Here is a 20829-nt window from a genome sequence, read left to right on the forward strand (position 1 = left end):
AAAAAGATATACAGAATTACTATAAAGAATGTACATCAATTCCAATATTTTATTGCATACGTTACACTGTTATATGCATAAATATCATTAAACAGTGATGCAAACAGTATATAAATGCCATAATAAAGAAATTACAGTTTTCCATTTCCAAGTCCTTTATAGCACAGTAGCCTCTCTTCCTCCCCATAGCAATCTTCTGATTGAATCTTCTCTAAGTGATGTATAAAATCATCTTGTTCCATGGAGTTCTCTTCATTTTTCTCATGGAGAAGAGACAACAGGCATTAAAAAAAGATGCCTTCTGACTAGATGTAAGGGAAAACATTTTCACAATGACAAGTCAAGCAGCGGAGCAGGCTGCCCAGAAAGTTGTGTGTTCTCTGACCTTGAAGATTTTAAAGACCAGACTGAATAAAACTCTAAGCCACCTGGTCTGACCTTACAGCTCACCCTGTTTTGGTCAGTCTAACAGGCCAAGAAACCTCTCAAGCTTCTTGCCATTCTGAATTATCCTGTTATCTGATGAAATAATTATTTCTCAGATAAAGCAAATATCTGCATTAAATATCTATAAAATTGGTAATGCTCTGAGTGGAGTTCAGACCAGATGACCTCTGGAGGTCCTTTGCAACCTATGTTGTTTCTGGGTTCTGAGATTCTAAATTGTTAGCAAAATGGCATATGGACTTCTCCCTTGATTACTCAAAATATTTCTGGCTGCATCAGAGATACTATACGCAACCCTCGTCCTTCCAGTCCAGGACAGAATACTCTCTGCACAGACCTGTTTAATAGCTTTAGAATTGTTTTCAAGCTGTTTGCCTCAAGCTTTTTTTCCTTCAGATTTCTGCATTTAGGCTGCTATTGTGATAATATTACTAAACTCAATAACTGCTGTTAAAGTGAGGGAGCAGCATCTGCCAGACATGGAAATACGATTACACTCAAGCACTAATAAAAGACTGCAACAGCATGTGCCTTTTCTGTGTCACTTCTGCAGCCTGGCTGCATGCAGCTTCCCAAAACAACTGCTCGTTCGTACGTCAGTGTGTAATTCATTAGCTCTTCTGACGCCAGTGCTCCAGGCCGGACTCACCTGACAGGAACTCTCCTAGTTATTATTACACAAGACACTAACTCCCCGATAGCGCAGGAAGGCGGGAAAATGTGTTTATTTTGCCGTGCATCTGAATTATCATGTGGTTACCTAATCAGCTATGACCTTGTCTGCAGGCGTAAATTGGACAATGTTGGATTTTGAATAACAAAAGTCCAGATGCTATGACAACATAAGCTTGTAATTCTCCAGGTAGCAACACAAGTACTGCAGGATTATTTTATGGATGGTGTTCAACTGGAGTCGCTGTCTTTTGGATCAGGAATGAAAGGAGGCATTTAAAATCTCTCCAAAACAGGACTCTGCTCTGTGTTTCCTTCTTGACTCATTATCAGCTCGTGACTTTTCCGTTTTAATTTACATTGAATAAATTTGTCATCACCATTACCATCGTCCAGTTCCCTGAACATGGAGGAACACTTGAAGCTAATTCAAGCAAGCATGATGATGATTTCACGCTGGTTATTATCAATTGAAGCACTGACAGACTCTTCAGTGGTCAGTCATCACATTAGAAAATGTAAATTTTAGAGCATGTCTAAATATCTTGACACAGTGAGAGGCAGTCAGATTGCTCCCCTACATTCCAGGCAATTTTAAAACATTCCTAGAACCTAATATAATTATTTTGCCAATAAGTAAGCAGGGGCACACACAGTTCTGTCATTAAACATTGCTTGTCATTGACTGCTGGGAGCATGGAGTACTTGACTAGATAGTTCCGTATCGGCACTTCAGCTGTTCTCCTGTGATAGGTTGTGTTAAATCAGAGATGACAGTCAATTCCCTATAAATTTCAAGAGAAAACACTGGAAAAAAAAAAAAAGCCAAAAAGTTATTTGACTATCCTAAGGAATTCTTTCTGCCAAGAGTCCTTTCTTTGCTGCCCTATAGAGCCTTTGAATGTATGTGAAGCCTTTGACTACTGATATTCTATAAAAATCATGTATATTCACTTTGTATTCTGCTGTTACCCATGCAAAACTGTTACCCAGTTCCCCTCTTCCTTACAAGTCTCCTATGCATTTTACATCCGCCTTTTTCTGGTGAGTTCTCATTTTCCCCAGTGGAGTCTGGCATGTGGGATGTGCCAGCCAGTTCATGGGATGCCGAACATTTTCTTTCTCATCGTGTTGTCGTCGCTGTCAAAACACAAAGCTGGTGAAAAAGAACGAGAAGTTTTCCAGTGGCTCTGTGCAGCTTTTCTCCCTAATGCTTTCCTTTTGGCTCATTAATGTAGCATGGTTTCAGGTCCATCCTGTAGCAACAGAAATCAACCTGCAGTCTCCAGCATGTGTTAAGTTTGCTAAGGCTGCTGTTTCACTCTCCTAGCTACGTTGTTATTTGCTGATAGTTTGATCACTTGACTTCTCTGAGCTAAAAATACAAACATTGCTAAGGGTAAAAGCCATATAAACATCCCCATTTGCTCTTAAAAGAACCAATTTTTTCAATCATTTTGGGTTTGGAGTTCAAAATGTTATTTAAATGTTAATCACTTGAAACTGTGCTTGGGCATATAATTCAATTAGGGGACCATCTTAATTATGCAGATGGTGCTTATGAGCATCTGATACAATCACAGTGCCAATTCAGCACACATTCGTTCAAAGGGCTTAGCTGAAACATGTTATTATTTCAGTGTGTGTGGACAAATTCACTTTTTCAGGAAATGGGTTCATGGAACTGTAATACTGCTCTGCTCTGCTCAGTGCTTTCAATGGTGTGTAAACCACAAGGTCTTTAACCATTCTCCTGTATTCTGTGGTGGTCCTAGGCTTGCAGGAGATTTCTTCATGTTTTTAACATATCCAGAGGGATGAAAATGGAGACTTGAGTTAATAAACCATCATCCCCCTGGGTAGCAGGCGGTTTTATTTCTTCTTGAATTTTTAACCTCCTTTTGAATGCTGCACCACATCTGGAGGCAGTGTGTAAATCTCATCCAATCAAGCTGATAACAAACCAGGAAAATTAGTGGAATTTACTTTCACCATATATGTATGGTGCAAAATAAATACCATGTAACTCTTTTAAAATAAGACTCAACTTTTAATATTGTCCCTTCTTTTGGTGTGAGTCCAATGAAAAGGAAGCATTAGTATGTTTTACAGCGTGGTTCAGTGTTTAAGGAAGATCAGTGTTTCTGCTTCCTAGAATATGTTTTTCTCATCTGCATTTGTGTTAGGTTTTTTTAAAAAAAAAAACCTTGTAACCACTTTTAACTCCATGTGAGGCCAGCCTTGTATACCTAATTAATAATTAGATGCTATTAGGGAGCTATGACAGTGAAGAAAGGTTAAGCAAAAAACTGGAACTTGCATAGGGGAATATCGATAGAGGGGGTATTTTAAAATAACCGAGAGTTTTGCAAGGAATATAAACCTTCTGGCCAAAAGTCATCCTCTAACTCGCACTAAGTAGGAGGAAAAAAATTGTAAGGATTATTTATTCTGCTTTCTCACAGCTTTTCACTTCCTCCGCTCCCCTTCTCTCACTGATTCTGATCAGAAATAGGACATTAATCTATCTCATGATCCACTAAATATGGCCACATCTGTGTTACTGTTGAGCCACTATCTGTTCTCTTTAGATTTAGGTACTGCAAATATAATGTGTAGATGATACACAGGATAGGTGTTGTCACCTCCGAAAAGCTGTGTAGTACCTGAATTCCCACTTCTAAACAGTCTGCACAAGCACTTTCCTGTTCCAAATTACTTTCTCCGATGCTTAAAGGAGAGAGCGTGTCTCTGTACTTGTGGTTGTATGTAGGATCAGTTTCTCTCATTTTTGGTATTTGGCTCTTACAGAAATGTCACAGATTATGTTACCACGAATCTAGTCATTGAAAATTCATGCCAGGAAAACTTGTCACATTGTAAATTCTAATTTCCAGCGCTGGGTTTATTCAAGTTTTGTTGAAACTAATCGGAGAACGAGTTTGAATCCAGTGTATTCACTGCAGTTCTAGGACAGCTTTGCTCTGAGAGTTTATTGAGTGGGATCAATGATGGCTGGACTTCAAGCCCACTCTTCACACTGGAAGGAATAGCATCTGCACAGTGCAGCTCTGCTATGTGTGCGCTTCTTAAGCATCACAAAAAGGCATGCTGGTTGTCCATGTATATGAATACAGCTGTAGTTCAGTTGTGAATTTTCTTATTACTGGGATTATTTTCATTTTTGCTTTATGCTTTGTTAGAATTACTGCTTGCAACATAAAATATTAGTATATTATTAGGAAAAAAGCATCTAGCAAAATAAGTCAAAGTACATACTTGCTTTCAGTTTGCTTCCTGCATAACTTAGATATGAAGCCTTCATCATGGAAAAACCAATCTAAGCTAATATGCGTTACCTAAAACCAATGTGAACCAAACCCCAACATAAGAACAGATATGTTCAAATGCCGCTTAGGCATTACAAATCCTTTGGTTTGTACTTCCTCTCCTCATGAATGTATCTGTTCATAATTGGCATATTGAACAGTACCTGGGGATATTGTTCAAAACTCAGTAGCCGATTCTGCCTTCTAATGACTTGCTAACCTGTTCTTTATGGAGAAGGTAATGTACAAGCTTGAAAGAGAAATGCATGAGGACCGAGAGAGAATGAAGATTGCTTTGGCTTGGGCATACAAATGGCTATAAGAAGTCAGTAGTAAGAGGTGACATTGTTGTCTGCCTTTGGAGCAAAATCTCAGAAGTCGAATGCATGGGAGGAACTGTTCCTGTAGCCTAATATGAAAATTACCCTGCTACTTCTGGTGGAGTTAGGAGGAGTGTGGATTAGGAGTCACATGATTATCAGTCACAGAAATACAGATTACAGAGGGATCATACTAGTGCTGCTTAGGATTTCATAACATTATTTTAGCTATCAGTTCATGCAAAAGTGTAACTTCATTTATCCATCATGGCCTTCTATGGGACTTTCTCTTATCTAATGTCCAACTTCTTTTTCCACAACATATAAAGAAGAAAATTCAGGTAAATTGATATTGACTTTTCTGTTGGCTAGAAAGGTGAGTTCTGCTCTGACACCCTCTCATTCCAAGGCACTGCATTCCCGTCCTTGAGAAAAGGACTGTGCCCAACTATGTGTCCATCTTTAACATGTCTATTTTTTACTGTAGCCGTTTACTGCAGTAATGAGGCTCTGCCAAAATGCCCGTAGGAGCAGAGAGCTGTAATGAGTGTACAATGTCCAAAGGTTTCAGCAATGCAAAGGCAGGGTGCTCTGCAGAGGACACACCTTCTGAAGTTGGTTTTTTGAGCAAAAGCATCAGGTGCAGCTAACAAGCATGCATTTCTTCCCTGATAGTCTGCCTGTTGTCTGTAGTGGTTTAGCTGCAATTTGTTGAAAATGGAAGCTCCCTGCGCTTTTAGAGGTGTGTTTAAGGTGATATATTTGCTTGCTGAGGAATGGAGGATGTCTCTTCCTTTTTGCCTATAAACACACTTGTCTTCTGTTTTAGTATTAGTGTGGTGCCTCATAGAGAGCCACGATTTTGCAATATTAAGCCCTTCAAGCTCATTGACAAAGTAGCAAGAATTTTGTGACTCAGAGAACTGAGTTAACAACATATATTGTTTGCAAAGCGTCATTTTTCTTAGGCTGATAGTAGTCAAAAGATGTGGATTTTGGCTTTTGTAGGAAGAATAGGTCATTTCCTGCCTATTTTCCTTCTAAGTGTAAAATACCACATATGCAGATGACAATGACAATTTAAGTGTTCTCGTATTTGATTGTCTCAGAGGGAGATCCAGCTTGTTGTTGGGATTGTATATACTTGTTATATGTGACAGAACTCTGGCTGAATCATCTAAGAGAACTTGTACAAGTACTGTCCAAGATTTTCTAGCTGAACTGATTAAGTCTGCCAACTGGCTGCTGTGTAGATGTGCAAAATAGATACGAGAAAAAAAAATAAAAAGTATGTAAATTGCCTTTGTGCTGCTTTTCCACAACTGCACAGGAATCTGGTGTAACTGGAATAGAGTAGATATATCAAGTTGTAGGACAGTGGAGGTTGGAAGGGACTTCATGTGGTCACTGGCTAATGAGACTGGAGAACCCTTGCTCAAAGCAGAGTAACCTTATTACATCAGAGCAGGTTGCTCATGGCTTTGTTCAATATCATCTTGAAAACCTCCAGCACTGCAGACTGCACAATTCTGAGCAACTTGTTCCACTGCTTGAGTATCCTTAGCCATGAGGTGAGCTTGCCTCTCAGTAAGTTATAGTCCATACCCTACACTGCTCTCTTCTTGTCTCAGGACAATCACGTTTTCTTTCCTTCCATGATCAAATTATGTCAAACTTCCAGAATTTCAGTTAGACGTAAGACAGCTGCTGATAAAGAAAATTGAAAAAAAAGTTTCTTCTCGTTGTGGACTTTGTATATGGGTGTGTGTATGGAATAGGACAGTGGGGAGTGTTTGCCATTTCTATGATTATTAAGCTGAAGACTTCTTTAAATATCTGTGTAGAATAAAAAAAAGTAGAATTTCGAGGGAAGGTGGGGGGGGGGGGACACTGGGCTTAAAATTATTTTAAGTATTTTAAGATAGCTAGTGCTGTTATATGTCTGTATATTCCCCAGCTATGAGAGTACTAATGTTGACTGGTTTTTTTTTTTTTAATATAACAGGCAAATGAAGACCTTTAAATGCGGGTTGGCTTTGGTGACTGGGTTAATATTTTTTTAGATTTAAACCCAAAGTTCAGTCTATCTTTATTTGATTATTACAAGATTAATGAATTATAAACCTTTCCTCTGTTTTCAGGCTTCTCAATGCCAATAAGATCAACTGCCTGAGGGTAAACACGTTCCAAGGTCTGCATAATCTCAAACTGCTATCTCTTTATGACAACAAACTGCAGACCATCAGCAAGGGGCTCTTTGCACCGCTTCGATCGATCCAGACTCTGTGAGTATGCAGGCATATCATAAGTGACAGCTCTTGCTTTTTCCCTCAAAGATGTTGCCCGTCTTTGCAAAGGCTTTGCATCTGACATCAAGACAATTTGGAAGAGACCCCAAGGTAGTAGCCCCTCCTTTTCTGACAGAAATAGAAGGAGCAAGAAGAAGTATTGCATAAATTCAGCATGGCCAGCTATTGATACAGCCTGCCCATAGTGACATAAATGTCATAAGCATATTACGCTCCCGGAGTAATTCATTCATACTGTTTGTTGGGAAAATAATATGTAGATTTGACTCCGTACAATATATGAACACAGATTCTATTGAAACCATTGCCTAATAGTTTTTAATGAGCTAGTGAGTTGGCCTCTCTCCTTACTGGGTCTGAGTCCCACTGTACAGCTGGTGACTTCTGAAACTGTATTTCAGCTGACATTCCACTTAAGGGAAATGATACATTGTATTATTTGAGCCATTAAGAAAATCCACTAAACATTTTCTGAGAGTCTTTGAATTGAAGGCATTAGGGTAAGAGGGATCAGAAGCAAAATTGGAAGCAAAAGGGTAGAAATGACTCGATATTTTACGGAAGAAGGTTTCATCCTTAAGCTGTGAGTACTAAGATAATAAGGTAAATAATACTCCTTCAGAGCTGGAGTTGGCAGCCTGATATAAATGAAAACCGAGGAAGAATCCCTTCACCCAATATTGTGTATGTGTGTTTATGTGTATATATATTTATAAGGTTCTGTGTGTTTATGTAGTGTGCAACTATATACATTTCCAATATTAAAATATATATGTGCATGTGTATAGATACATTTCCAGTACTATCGTATGTGTATCTATACAGATATAATGTGCATATATATTCCAGTATGTGTGTATGCATATATACACAGATATATTTTAATACTGGAAATGCAGTGGCCAAATTAGTTTTATAAATGTTTTAATTAATATATAAATTAACTATTAGGGATGATTTCTAGCAGCAGGGTACCTGCTACATTCTCAGGCAGCCACAAGCACAACCTTAATTTCCAACAGATATCTGGCCAGTATGTATTGCTGCAAATCCTTAGGGCATTAGAATAATCATGTACACACACACTGCTTTCTTCTGTTGCAACATGCTATATATGTGCATAGATATATTCACATATATCTATACATATCTATATACATATGCATATATGTGTATATATCTCTCTCTGTACATATACAAATATGCATATATGTAAACAAGGATGACAGAGAAGGTTCATTTACAGAGGTATATAAGATTTGTCAAGTTAAACAACAGGCAACACCCTTAAGATATAAAAATTTCTCCTTGGTTTCCATGGGGTTTTATTGGTACTTCTGGTGGCCATTACTTAGAATGGACTTGTTGCTTCACACTGAGACACTTTTTCATGAAATGTTTTGATTCATTCTCCCATTTTTAGTACTCCAAGCGATTGCCATTTTCTGCCTTTTTTCTAGAGCTACAAAACCAGTCCCATATCCCGTCACTATATGTTTGTTTGTTCTTTGGACCTTTCACATTAGGAATGGCTCCACTACAACAGTAATCTTTAGTTTCTTCAGGCACGTTCTATGTATGCTATCGCTTCCCACTCCTTGACAGCCCTTGCCCTGTTGTATTTTATACTCATTCTGTTAAGTGACAGTTCCTAAATATAACTGCAAACAGAAAAGAAAATAAGTTTCTACAGGTGGGAAAAAATACACTAGTAGTAACAGAGGACATAACTTTACACCTCTGTCCAAACCAAATTTAAACATCTGTCTTTTTTTAAACTGTCTTTTCAGTTATAGGAGAGCCATGACCTGCTCCCTTGGAAGTTAGAGGGACTGGTGCAAGTTAATTTAACTGAGATCAGAATCGGGCTCTAAGAAAGACCTGACGAACTCTCCTGATACAGTGCTCAACTTTGTCAAGCAGAATGAATCATAACAGCAGCATAACATCATAACAACATAACTCTCTAAGATACTCCAGCAGATTTTGATTAACAAAATTTAAATATCCACCTAAAGTCAATGATATAACACCTATTTCTAATTGGGTGGGAGATATGTTGTGCAAATTATGGTGAAGGATAGAGTCAAGTTCTACCTTGCATAAACGGTTCAGTCTCAAAAGTAAAAATTTTTGGTCCAGGAAAAAATACGTATAAGGGGAATATTATTATGCATGATGAGTGTATGCAAATCTCAATTTCACTGTTGAGAAGAGGCCTCTGGATCACTTCTGGCTTTGCCCACAGATCCAAGGCACTTTACTGATTCACATTTTGATCCCTAGGAAACTGAGCTTGCCAATAAAATTTCTTTTAAATCAGGATACAGAATGATATTCAGGTCAGGTGCATTTAAAAAGGTGCATTTCTCTCAAAAGGCAGCATATCAAGCTCTCAGGAGAAAACATAGGACTTTGTAAACAGGAGGTCTATGTCCTTTAAAATAGGCTTTGCTATATTAATTTTTGTTTCCTCTGTGAAAGGACTTGCAGCAGGCTTAATGAGCTACGAAATGTGATAGCTCACAGAATTCTCCCATTCATGTGGAGCTCTGTGTGGTTTCCGCCAGGCCTGGGTTTTTGGAAGCTTATTCAATTACTCTACTCTTCAGGTTTGCGTTTGTGAAAAACAGTGATGGAGTACAGTGTCACAGGTCACTTCTGATTAAACATCCCATCCTTCTTGCAGACATTTAGCTCAGAATCCATTTGTGTGCGACTGCCATTTGAAGTGGCTGGCTGATTACCTGCAGGATAATCCGATAGAAACCAGCGGCGCTCGATGCAGCAATCCGCGTCGCCTTGCCAACAAACGAATCAGCCAGATCAAGAGCAAGAAGTTCCGCTGCTCAGGTAATTCATTTATCCAAGCTGTACTGCACTTTCAATTCAGAAATAAGCAGGTCCAGAGAGCCCACTAATTGAATCTGCAGGACAGTGTTTGCTATAATGGATATTATGGAGCATCTTTTAAAATTAAATTTGGAAAATTGAGTTAGTTGTCCAGAAAGCCAATTATCTTATGGACTTAAAAAAAAAAAAAAAAAAGGGGGGGGGGGGGGGAGGGCAGTCTATAGCTGTCTTCTGTGTGTCTCTTAAAAACAAATAAAAGAAAAAAAAGAAAAGATTGTGACATTTAATTTTAAAAGTATTACTAGGTTATAAAATGTCTAAAGAAAACAATGAAGATGTATACAAATCCATGTAGCAAATGTCATATTTTGAAGGGGTGGAAGGTGGATGCATCATCATTTGTAGTCGGGCAGAACTCTTATTGACCTTAATGACAGCTGAGCTCAAGTCAGTTCTTAGACCTAAAAGGCTGAGAATGGTTTGAGTGAGATTTTTATAGAGCTGGCAATGGGCATTTCTGATCTAGGATGTGGGTGAAGCTGGGGGTGAGGGGATGGCTTCAATTCATCTGCTCTCATAGATTTGTTTATATCCACAAGTAAGATGCACTAATTCAAGCAAAACTGCCAGCAAAGTTGGTAAGATTTTGGGGTTTAGTAAATCTTGAATTAAAACTTGCATCGTAGTTGATGCAAATATTTTGAGTTGTGAGGTAGATGGAAAAATGTTTCCACCTGAAAAAAACTTCCAAAGTAACATAAACACCTTTTTCTCAACTGTATCTGTTCTTTATTTATGGTCCAGCTATCAGTAAAAGGACATTTATTGCCTTATACAGCACAACTAAGCAGACTGCTTCTTCACATGTTTTTTCTATTGGTTATATGTATTTTAGATTACTGTATTTTTGTATACTGAAAAGACAAGCAGGTTTCAATGAGCAAATCTATTAGTGTGTACTGAGAAGAAAAATTACTATTATTGATGGAGTACCTTGCAGAGTTTTCTATAAAAATTACTAAAATTTTTGTCTTTTTCCTCTGAAAAGAAATCCCATGATTAATTGTGTTCCTGGTGGTAAAAGATTAATGACTCTAGATGGGGATGCAGCATGAACCTCAATGGCAGCAGCCCAAAACAAGCCATTGTGCTTTGTGTGTCTCTGTGAGCAATATGCTGACCTAAACCTTCACTTTATGGGGAAAATAAAATAAAGATAACTTCATTTGCAGTGAGGTTTTCTTGGGCATACTTGTTAAAGTCTTCAGTCACTTGTGATTCAAGCCACAAAATCTGTAACCAGAACTGAAATTATGATATACTTTTATCTAGGTTTTTGGATTGTGTCCATCATAATAACAAGATAATTAGCCAGTATTATTCATGTTTAAAGAAACTGGAAATGAAAATGCATAAATATAATTTAGAGAGGAAAGTAGACTGTAGAAACAAATCAGTATAAATCTGTACCCAATTTGCCATTGTTATTTTCTTCTGCTTTTATTAATAGGCTAGAGAAACTAATGTTATGTATGTGCATGCATGCTTTGAACAATGGTACAGGCTATTGGCTAAGGCAAACGCCATCTGATATCATTTATGAAAGGTCATAGCTAAGAAGAGCAACAATACAGAGCACAGTACCTGGTGATGTTGAGAATAATATTTTGTGTGAGTTCTTGTCTTGGGGGTCCTTTCCTTGATGCATTAGGCTGGTTTTGACTTGGTCTCCAGTTCTACGAGTATATTAAAACCACATGGAAAAGGCATAAACCTGACTTATAAAGGAGGAGAGCAGGGATTGTACAGCTTCAGAACAAAGATTTCAGCTGGATGAAAACTAATTCTATTCACAAACTCAATAGAGAAGATATCCTTGCCTGTAGAGTTTCCAGATGGCGATAAGATCCATTGGACTTGACTTGCTGTCTGCTTACATGAGATAGGGGGAACATTTAATGGGTTAGGAGAATCTTAGTTTGTAAATCATTCCAGAGAACAGACATCCTTGGCACCTGTTCTGCTCAAGTTGTCCCTTTGAATCATGGCTGCTTCAGACTTGGCATTTAGCAGGAATTTTCCATGTTTTCATTTAGAGGAATATGTTTCATCCCAGGATTTAACGCAGCACGTCTCTGTGCAGAAAAGTCCATGAGGTATGAATCTTCATCATTCAAAGTCAGACGTATTGAGCAGTGCTTTGTGTTATCCAGGGATGAGCCTGCACAGTCCCCCTGGGATGGCAGTGCTGAGTAACTCATCAGTGTCCTTGCTGGCTGGATGTAGGATTCTCCCTGTCTAGTTTTTACATCTTTTGCTCACTGTATGAGAAAAGAATTTTCATTTCAGGCCCTTTTGTAAATGTGCATATCTTTTCTCAAAAGGCTCCGTGGGAGTAGAGGTGTCACTCAGCCAGTGTCACGATCACAGCCATGAGTAGTTAAATTTAGGTGAGCTTAATACTTTGACATCAGAGAAAGGACCAGTTCTGAAGTCATAAAATTCTGAGGTTGTCCTGAAGACACCTGTATGTTTTCCACATTCATTCAGATTCTACAAATTATCACAAAGGGGACTGTCAGGAAGGACCTGGCATGAGAAAAAATGTGATTGTTCAGTAAATTAAGAGAAGGGGAAACGCTTTCTGTACAAGGATAGGAGAGAGGAGTGGTTAGCAGGAACGGGGAAGAAAAGCTGAGATGTTTGAAGTTTCATTGGACTAAAATGGTAGAGGAACATCAAGAGGACATTCAGAGATGCAGATGGACTAAATAGAACTGTATTTGATTAATTAAATGAAACTGTGAAGACAAAACTATGCAGCACAATAAAAAAAAAAAAAGTCAAATCTGGAAAACTTCATTCTCTATATTGTTTCCTTCAGTTTTTATTCCAGCTCCCCACCATCCTTTTAGGTAGTGTTTAGCGAGAAGTACTTGCCTTCTTTTTTTTAATTCATCATTGAGGTACTTTTCCCAGATGCTATTTCCTCCCTGAACCAAATGACTCAAGCTTTTACTGAGAATGATGGAGCAACATCTGCAAAGGTTATGTGGTGGCCATAGGAAGGAGATTCTGTGCAACAGGTAGATAATGTACATAATTCTTTTTAAAAGGAGAATTGGAAGCATTACAGCATGAAATGAAGTAACAGCAGGGAAAGGGGCATGGTTTTGCCCGGGGCTGTGAGACAGGCAAAGCTGATGAATATACTATCAAATATGTTTAAGCCTCAGATTGCAATAGATACTATTTCCCATGTTTTTCTGCCTTCCATTTAATGTGTTGCACGAAAATAATAATAAACCTCCCCCTTGCTCAACTCTCTCCCCACAGCTTTAGAATCTGAGACTAAAAAAGGTTTTTCTTGAAAGAGAAATTGGAGGAACAGGCTGTGACTAATTCTGTCTCTCTTCTGTTTAGAGAAGGGAAATACTGTCATTTTCAGTGGCAACAGTAAAATTCTGATGATCATTGTATTTTTGGCTGCGTCTGCCCACTATGACCACCTAAGGATCCAATGGTACCTGCCAGCCATAGGTCACTGGAGACTCCTGTTCTTAGTCGGAATAGGGAGGAAAAAAAAGAACAACATCTTCTGCCCAGTAGCATTTGATTAAGTTCACCACACAGCAGTTTTGTTTTCTAAAGCAGCACTGGGCTTTAGGAGGAAGGGAAATGAATCTGTGAGCAGATTGTGTTTTCTCTGTGGTAGCTTATTGTCACTTCAAGAGTTGGCAGGATCCTTGATTGCTGTGTGACACTGTATGAAATAGCTTTTGCAGAGAGCTGCCCTTGTATTCAACTGTGTATTTTTTTCCCTGTGATATGTTTGCATCTTTCAGTATATTGTGTAATTCAAAAGCGATGAAAGTTCCACCTGCCATACCTACACGCCATTTCTGATAATGATCAAAGTGTATGTATATCTATGAGCATCATATCACAAAAGCTTTTTATCTTCTAATTCTTAGAAATAAGACTCTTAGAAATAAGGTTACTATTTGAAATACTATGAAGTGAACCTGTCATCCTGCTTCCTCTTGCGGAGGGGCATATATTGTATCTAACTGACTTGAATTACTTCAGTTCCACATAGCGCTGTTCAAAACAAAAGCATAGGGAATAATAGGAGGAGGACAATGAACCATCTGCCAGCACAATTCTCTCCTCTTTGGACACTGCTTCTTGTTAACCCAGCCCAAATCAAAGTCAGCTTCTGTGGTACATACAGATCCAGAGCCTGAATATTTAGGGCTAGTGTCATATCTCTTGTGTTACCCTGTTATTAGATAGTAAAGTAGTTGCTGTTTGTTCACTCATAATTTTCGAAGGCATTTGATAAAACGTCTTCTTACTAATTGCAGTTTTCCTCTTAATTCTTTATGTGTCTTTTCCAGTCTCTGTCTTCATACATATAGCATAGGACTGCAATGGACACAGTATTCCCAGTCAGGAGAAAACAGGCTGCACATCAGGACTTTTTCTCCGGTCCCTGCAGCAGTTCACAGGTTTCCTGTCTCTTGGTCTTCCTAGGTTACCCCCTTCTCTGCTTTTACTGACATGTAAACACTAAGCTCTTTGAGCTCTCAAAAAGAAAGGGGCAATGTATTGTTACAGTGCTTAAAAGGCATGAAAGGCAAGTGAATTTAATCCAGATCTTACATAATTTATCTGACTGAAACTCTCAATTGTTCCCATAATTTGATGATCACTCTGTTGACAACTTTGCAAATTTCTTCCATTTTTAGTATGCAAATAGTCATTTATAGACTGTATATTCATATTCCTACCCTTAGCATTTTCTGTTTGATGAAATGTACTGATATCCACCTGCTCGTCTGCCTTGTTACAGTGCTGCAGTGACATGTGCTCAGGGATTCGCGATTATGCCTGCCCTTGGCATGCTGGTGGCCAGGAGCTCCTGCCTGAGCAGGCACCAAGCCTTGACAGCTTGTAGGTTTGCCCATGCTGGAGGTGGCAGTGGTGGGGACTGGCAATCCTGCACAGGATGCACTAGGCCTGGTCACATTTGTGGGAAATCTTGTTAGAGGCCAACCTCCAGCACTTTTGCTCACCAGGGCTTTTGCTTGAACAGACTGAAGGAAAGGAATGTGAAACATTGCCTATGATCTGGACAACTGGAAAATTAACTGCATTCAGATTTCTTTCTGTGGGGCTTTTTTTTGTGTGTTTTGGTTTTATTCAGTCAGATGGCGTGTGTTCTACTTCTTTTTTTTCTGCTGTAAGACACAAAGACTCAGCAAAAATACCTTCAGAAACTCTGAATATAGCGAAACTGAGGATATGCGTTTGTTGTGCATAAGAATAATTCTATCTGACTGGAAGGTTGTTTAACAGCAACAAATCACCTGTATATTGAAGACTAGAATTCATAATTATTAACCTGAAGTCTTCACTGTACACTGTAACTGAGTATATTTGAGCTTTGGTTTGCATGAATTTTTTCTGAAGTGATTAGAGAACACAACACGACTACAATGACTAATAGCAATGGAGCTAAATTCCCTTGTACTGTAGAAATGTTCCTGTTGAAAAAGTAATTTGGCTGTACTGTATACTGATTATAGCCCTCCCTGTTCTGTAACTCTTTGCTAGCAATTCAGATTTTTATGTTACTATTTGTGTCAATTACTCTAACCCTTCACTAGCTTGTGATGAACACCATGGTGAAGGTTTCCTGCACTGCAGTAGGGGGAAAAGTAGGCAGAATGGAAACCCTTTTACTCAAGGAAGCAAAAGCTTAACATAGAGCAGGTGGATCTGTCTGGCAGAGATTACAGTTCTTAATAAGAAAATAATTTGATGTGTCCCAGTTTAAAAGTTTATTTTAAGGCTATGCCTCATTTTATTTTTAAGTTGAATTCATCTTCCAAAAAACTAAACACCTGAACTGCTTTGTTACCAGCCAACATCCTTATTTGCAATTATAGTAAAGAGGCAATGAGAAGAGGGAGAATGAATGTTGAGGCACAGATGCATCCATATCACTTAGGCATCCAAATAACATAATTGTCCTAGACTCCCCATGTAGGCAGAGTACAGAGCAATATAGATTCCTCACTTGGGATCTGAGGTGTCCTCTGGAGGTGTCTTCATTAGCTATGGCAGAAAGCAGAGGGATTACTCTTGTAACCCAGATACCTCAAAAACTAAGGTGGGACAGTTTATTCTCTTCTCTTCTCTCACATTGCCATTGCAAGTGTTGAGATTAAGTTGAGCAACACTTAGCAGAGACACAAAGTTAGCACTTTTTTGTGTGTACAGCAGTCACTTGAGTAGGATAAAGACAATAATTGGAGAGGCAGTGGCATGAAGAGAGCTAGTCAGCTAAAACCAGTGCAACAATGTTTGAGCCTGCAACTGGACAATAAATTTTCATCTGACTATTCTGAGCCTGCGGCAGTCTCCTAAGGTGTTACAGCTTGATGGGACAGTTAAAAATAGGGTCCTGGATACAAATTCTTAGCATATTGTGGATTCAGTGACTGATAAACAAACAGATCTTGGATTACCAGAGGTGAATTAACACTATGAGCAAACCATACAATGCTGCTTGTAGGTAGAGTATATCTAAAGGGTGGGATTTTTCATGAAAGCTGGCAAGTATCTGAAGATACAATCCTTCCTTATTCAACTTTTTTTTTTTTTTGCGTAAACATTTGTGCAGAATGATCTTATGTACATCCAAAAGCTTATGGAATGTTTTTTTTTTAAATGTAATGTACACAATAGTGTGCTTCCCTGTTTTGTTCTGCTTTGTTCTATTTTTAAAAACAAAAAAAAAAAGAAAAAAAAAAAAAGAGGCGGCGGCTATGTTCCTGCACATTTTTTTGCAATAGTCTGCAACAAGCAGAAAGGCCAGAATGTGCCTGTGGAGTATTTTGCCTCTCTTGTGTTCTGGGGACATAAATTAGGGTTTTGGCAGACTTTGCTTTGTGTGCTGGTACCTCTTGTTCATTGTAGTTGATGATTAGCTTAGGCAGTTATTGTAAGCCGTGTTTAATTAGTGCAGCAGAGGAATAGAGACTTGTTCAAAATATTCTCTAGGGGTTTCTCAGGAAGACGTTTGCAGGGCTCTGACTGCATTTGTTTCCAGTAGGACTGAAAGAGTTCATTGACACTGAAATTACTGAGTTTATTACAGATATTCCACTTAATACTGAAAATCAGTATATAATACAAAAGTCTTTGGAAGATATGAGCTATTACTTCTCATTGCCTAACAGAGTACTGTAGATGAATTTATTTGAAGAGCCCATGCCAGAATTGCTGCATTATAAAACCTGTGTAGGAATAAGGATATGGACTCTGCATCATTCTTTGCTAGAGCCATACAAAATTATTGGCAGGTGGATTCCAGGGTTGTGCATACTTTGAATGAATCATGGAAGAAAATTAATGCCTCTTTGTGCCATGGCTGCATGAGTCACAAAAGAAAATTAATAATCTAATTTTTGTATCAGTTAGGACTCTGGCTAGTTTGGCAGCTTGTGGGGATTGAAGGTTTATTGTGTTAGGTTCCCCTAGAAAGCTGCTTTACTTTCTTTCTTAGATTGTAAAGATGGACAGTAAATCAAATTGTCTTACTTTCATTGCTGTACACAAACCCGCAGTATGAGGTGTCTAAGTTAACACTCTACTTATTTTCTGCAGTTCCCAAGTAATTGTGTGCTGACTTTCTGCATAATAATGCTGTTTCATAGCAAAATAGTAAAGCAGAGCCCCTTGCTGTATTATCTGTCATCTCTGCTCAAGTACTTGCATTGTTCTCTACGTAGGCAATGAATAATCTGCTTGATGCTGACTTTGTTCTTTGGGCAGTGCAAACCCCTTACTAAGGAAAGTGATTATTTTTTTTAAAAGCACGAGCATTGACCTTCACTGAAGTCCAGCAAAATGTTCTGAGCAGTTGCAGAGGACAGCCACTTCCTCTCTCGGTCATGAAGCCTGCGAGAACATTTGAGATGTGACTTTCAAAAGCACTCTCCACTGGCACAGCTCTGCAGACATTAAAGTCAATGGGAGTTTTATTTCAGTGGGAGCAGTCAAGCCAAAACTGAGCGCCCTACTTTATATGTCAAAGTTTCAAAGTTGCAGGAATGAGTTACCAGAAGTAAAGCTGTTTGAAATAATCCAGGATGTCAGAAAGAGAGAATGCTTCCATCACCAAATGGTGTACAAACCCCAACAAATATTATGCCAAGAAACAGAATCATAAAATACTCCTGTTTGCCTTAGTATGTCTGTAGTAGCATGTGCGTGCTACCTTGCTGTAAAGTGCAGCTGGGGGGTGGGGGCAGTGGTAATTACAGATTGTCAGTGTGAGTGCCACCAGCATGAAAAGCCACTGGGAGCTGAAATCAGGCTCAAAGGGAGCTTGGGGAGCGTTTAATGACAGAGCTTGGCCATCAGTTCAGAATCTACTATTATTAATGCGAGCTGCGGTATTTCTAAGATTGCATGTAAATAAATGGAGCAAACCAAAATGGCATTTATACCGAAAGGAGACACCAGGAGAGAGTAAGTAGCTAATAAAGAGCAGCATAGCTTGGGCATTCAATATGTGGTGGAAGTTGCACATCCTCCCTGGAAGGAGCTGTTTGCAGTCCTTTGGCAGTATTTTCTGTCATGTTAGTTCTGTTTCTGAATTCGCCTGGGCTCTGTTCTTGTACACTAACCCCAATTGTGCTCCAGGGTGTTCCTGCAGTTGTAGCGTAAAGGATGACCTCTTGTATCCAGCACCTTTTTGCATGGGTGGAGTGGAGAGCAGCTCTCCGTGAACCTTCAGCTTGTGCTTCTCCATGCTGCTTCCTCTCAACGCTCTTCTCTCTTTGGCGCTGCCTAACTCTGACTCTGGCTGTTCATGGGGTTTTCCTTTGTGCTTGATCTAACCATGTGGTAGAACAATACAAATTGAACATGGTTCTGTCAAGCACCATGGAAGGCTGCATACTCCCTGCCGCATGGCATGCTGGGATACTTCTGCTGTTTTCAGAAGCATCAAAAGGTGAGAGATTCCCCTTTTCTCACAGGAAAAATGAAAAAGGTGAAGTGTTGACTCCTGGGCGCTGCAGGCGGGAGCCCTAGAGATGTTTGCAACACACTTTTCCAGAGGGCTTGCATGCAGAATAACCATTTCTAAGTAATTAATCTGTTTAATTGCTCTTAGAATGAAGAAGTTAGGCATCCTGTTGATTAATACGAATTAAGGGTGACTCCAGCCATACCTACAGAAATGAAAAAACATTTTTGTTGTCTTACCTTATAAATAATGTAAGCTACATCTCTCTATTTGAGCTGTCCAGTGAGTCCTTCTACTTGAGGTACACTTTGGATGCTGCTTCTGTAACAAGATGCCTGCTACTTAACGTAACTTTGGACCTGATCTGAGCAATCTTAATGCGCTGGCGTTTCATTATGTAGTAGTACACTGGAAAAGAACTTCAGAAGAGTCTGCAAAGCATTATCTTTTATCTCTTGAAATGACATGGGTAACATAGCCTGTATGAAAAATAGTGTTATCCAGTAGTTAGAGAGCACAAAGCTGAGTCAGCATACCCAAATGGGCCATTTTAGCTTTGACAGCTTAGGTAAGATCTTCAACAGACTTCTAACTTCCCCCCATGTAAAGTAGAGATAATTACACCTATTCATAAATGACTTTGAGAGCCTCACACAGAAGTTTTCTTATACAGAAATACTGCCTCATCTTGCAAATTTGTTACATGTCTGTTGTGGAGCCATCAGAAGAAGGATATGTGAGATTCTTACATTTTCTCTGATTTTACTGATAAGAATTAATACTATCGATGTGAAGTTATGACAATGTACCTCCTTTTTCTCCTGAAAACCTGTAAGAATTGTGATCTAGTGGTTGCATGAAGAAGTGAGTGTCGGGATTCCTGTTTTTTTGTCCAAGTTTTAGACCAAGTGATCTCTGTGACCATATTTTTGGTGCCAAATTTGAGGCAGCTGGATCCATCTTTTCTAGAATGAACGTGTCAGGTCAGTATTTGAAACAGCTTGATTTTTTTCCAGAACAGATCATCCAGCGCCCCTTTTAAGTCCTTTGGGCAAAGCTAAGTTTTAAAAACTGAACTCAGTTAAGCTAAACAATGCTTAAAAAGAAGAATAGCACAAAAAGGTATTTGTCTCTGTTGCTTAATTTCTCCATGTGGGTATTAGGCACCTAAAATTTTTGAGCACTTGGAAATGTAGTGTTTCTTTATCTCAATACTCTTGTTTTGTAAAATGGCATGTGTGTTTGTTTTATGATACCAAGGAATTGCAATGCTCTGGTACCTGATAGTGGTGTCACATAGATTGTGAAATGAAAATGTTATCAGAGTAACTCGCAATTCAGTTAAAAACAGTTGCTGTCAGTTCAACACAGGTGTTGCTGTTGCCTTGGCTACACATTTTACAGCAAGCTTAATTCTTTTTACTTTTGGAAATAACTAGAAACTCCCAGGTCATGTTTTACATTTAGCCAAGCTTCACAGAGTTCTCAGCTACAGTGCACACATGCTTTCAGGTGTAATAAAATGACCAAATGGCTGGTCTGGAATAGTGAAATGAAGCCAAGTGTTTCTTCTGTGCCTGTCCTGTATCTATTTTCCATGGCTTTCCACAGGTGATTTTACAGTGTGCAAAAAGTACTACATGCATGTGATGGCTAATTGTACTTCCTGAGTCCTGCGGTGTTCATGCGGAGCCCTGCAGCAGTACAGCGATAAGCCCTGTCTGTAGAAATGGATATACGCACTTCGATAGTTCTGCAAGCAGATGGCTGATTTTCACATTACTATCCCAGATGGGAATATCTTAATAGAGCAGCCACCTGTCCAAGTGATCTTAAGGCTCAGGTCAAATAGT

At 38.9% G+C, this 20829-nt stretch overlaps 1 protein-coding gene across 1 annotated transcript in view; it reads left to right on the forward strand.

The window, feature by feature from the left end:
• SLIT3 (slit guidance ligand 3) overlaps positions 1 to 20829 on the forward strand; it is a gene marked incomplete at its 5' end in the record, with an annotated part of 500013 nt that overhangs the window by 354156 nt on the left and 125028 nt on the right. The window contains 2 exons of the mRNA XM_009641607.2: positions 6910 to 7053; positions 9767 to 9930. Coding sequence (XP_009639902.1) covers positions 6910 to 7053; positions 9767 to 9930 — 308 coding nt within the window. The remainder of the gene's footprint in view (positions 1 to 6909; positions 7054 to 9766; positions 9931 to 20829) is intronic.

The sequence above is a fragment of the Egretta garzetta genome, unplaced genomic scaffold, assembly GCF_000687185.1.
Source record: "Egretta garzetta isolate BGI_Z169 unplaced genomic scaffold, ASM68718v1 scaffold97, whole genome shotgun sequence".
NCBI classification, from domain to species: Eukaryota; Metazoa; Chordata; class Aves; order Pelecaniformes; family Ardeidae; genus Egretta; species Egretta garzetta.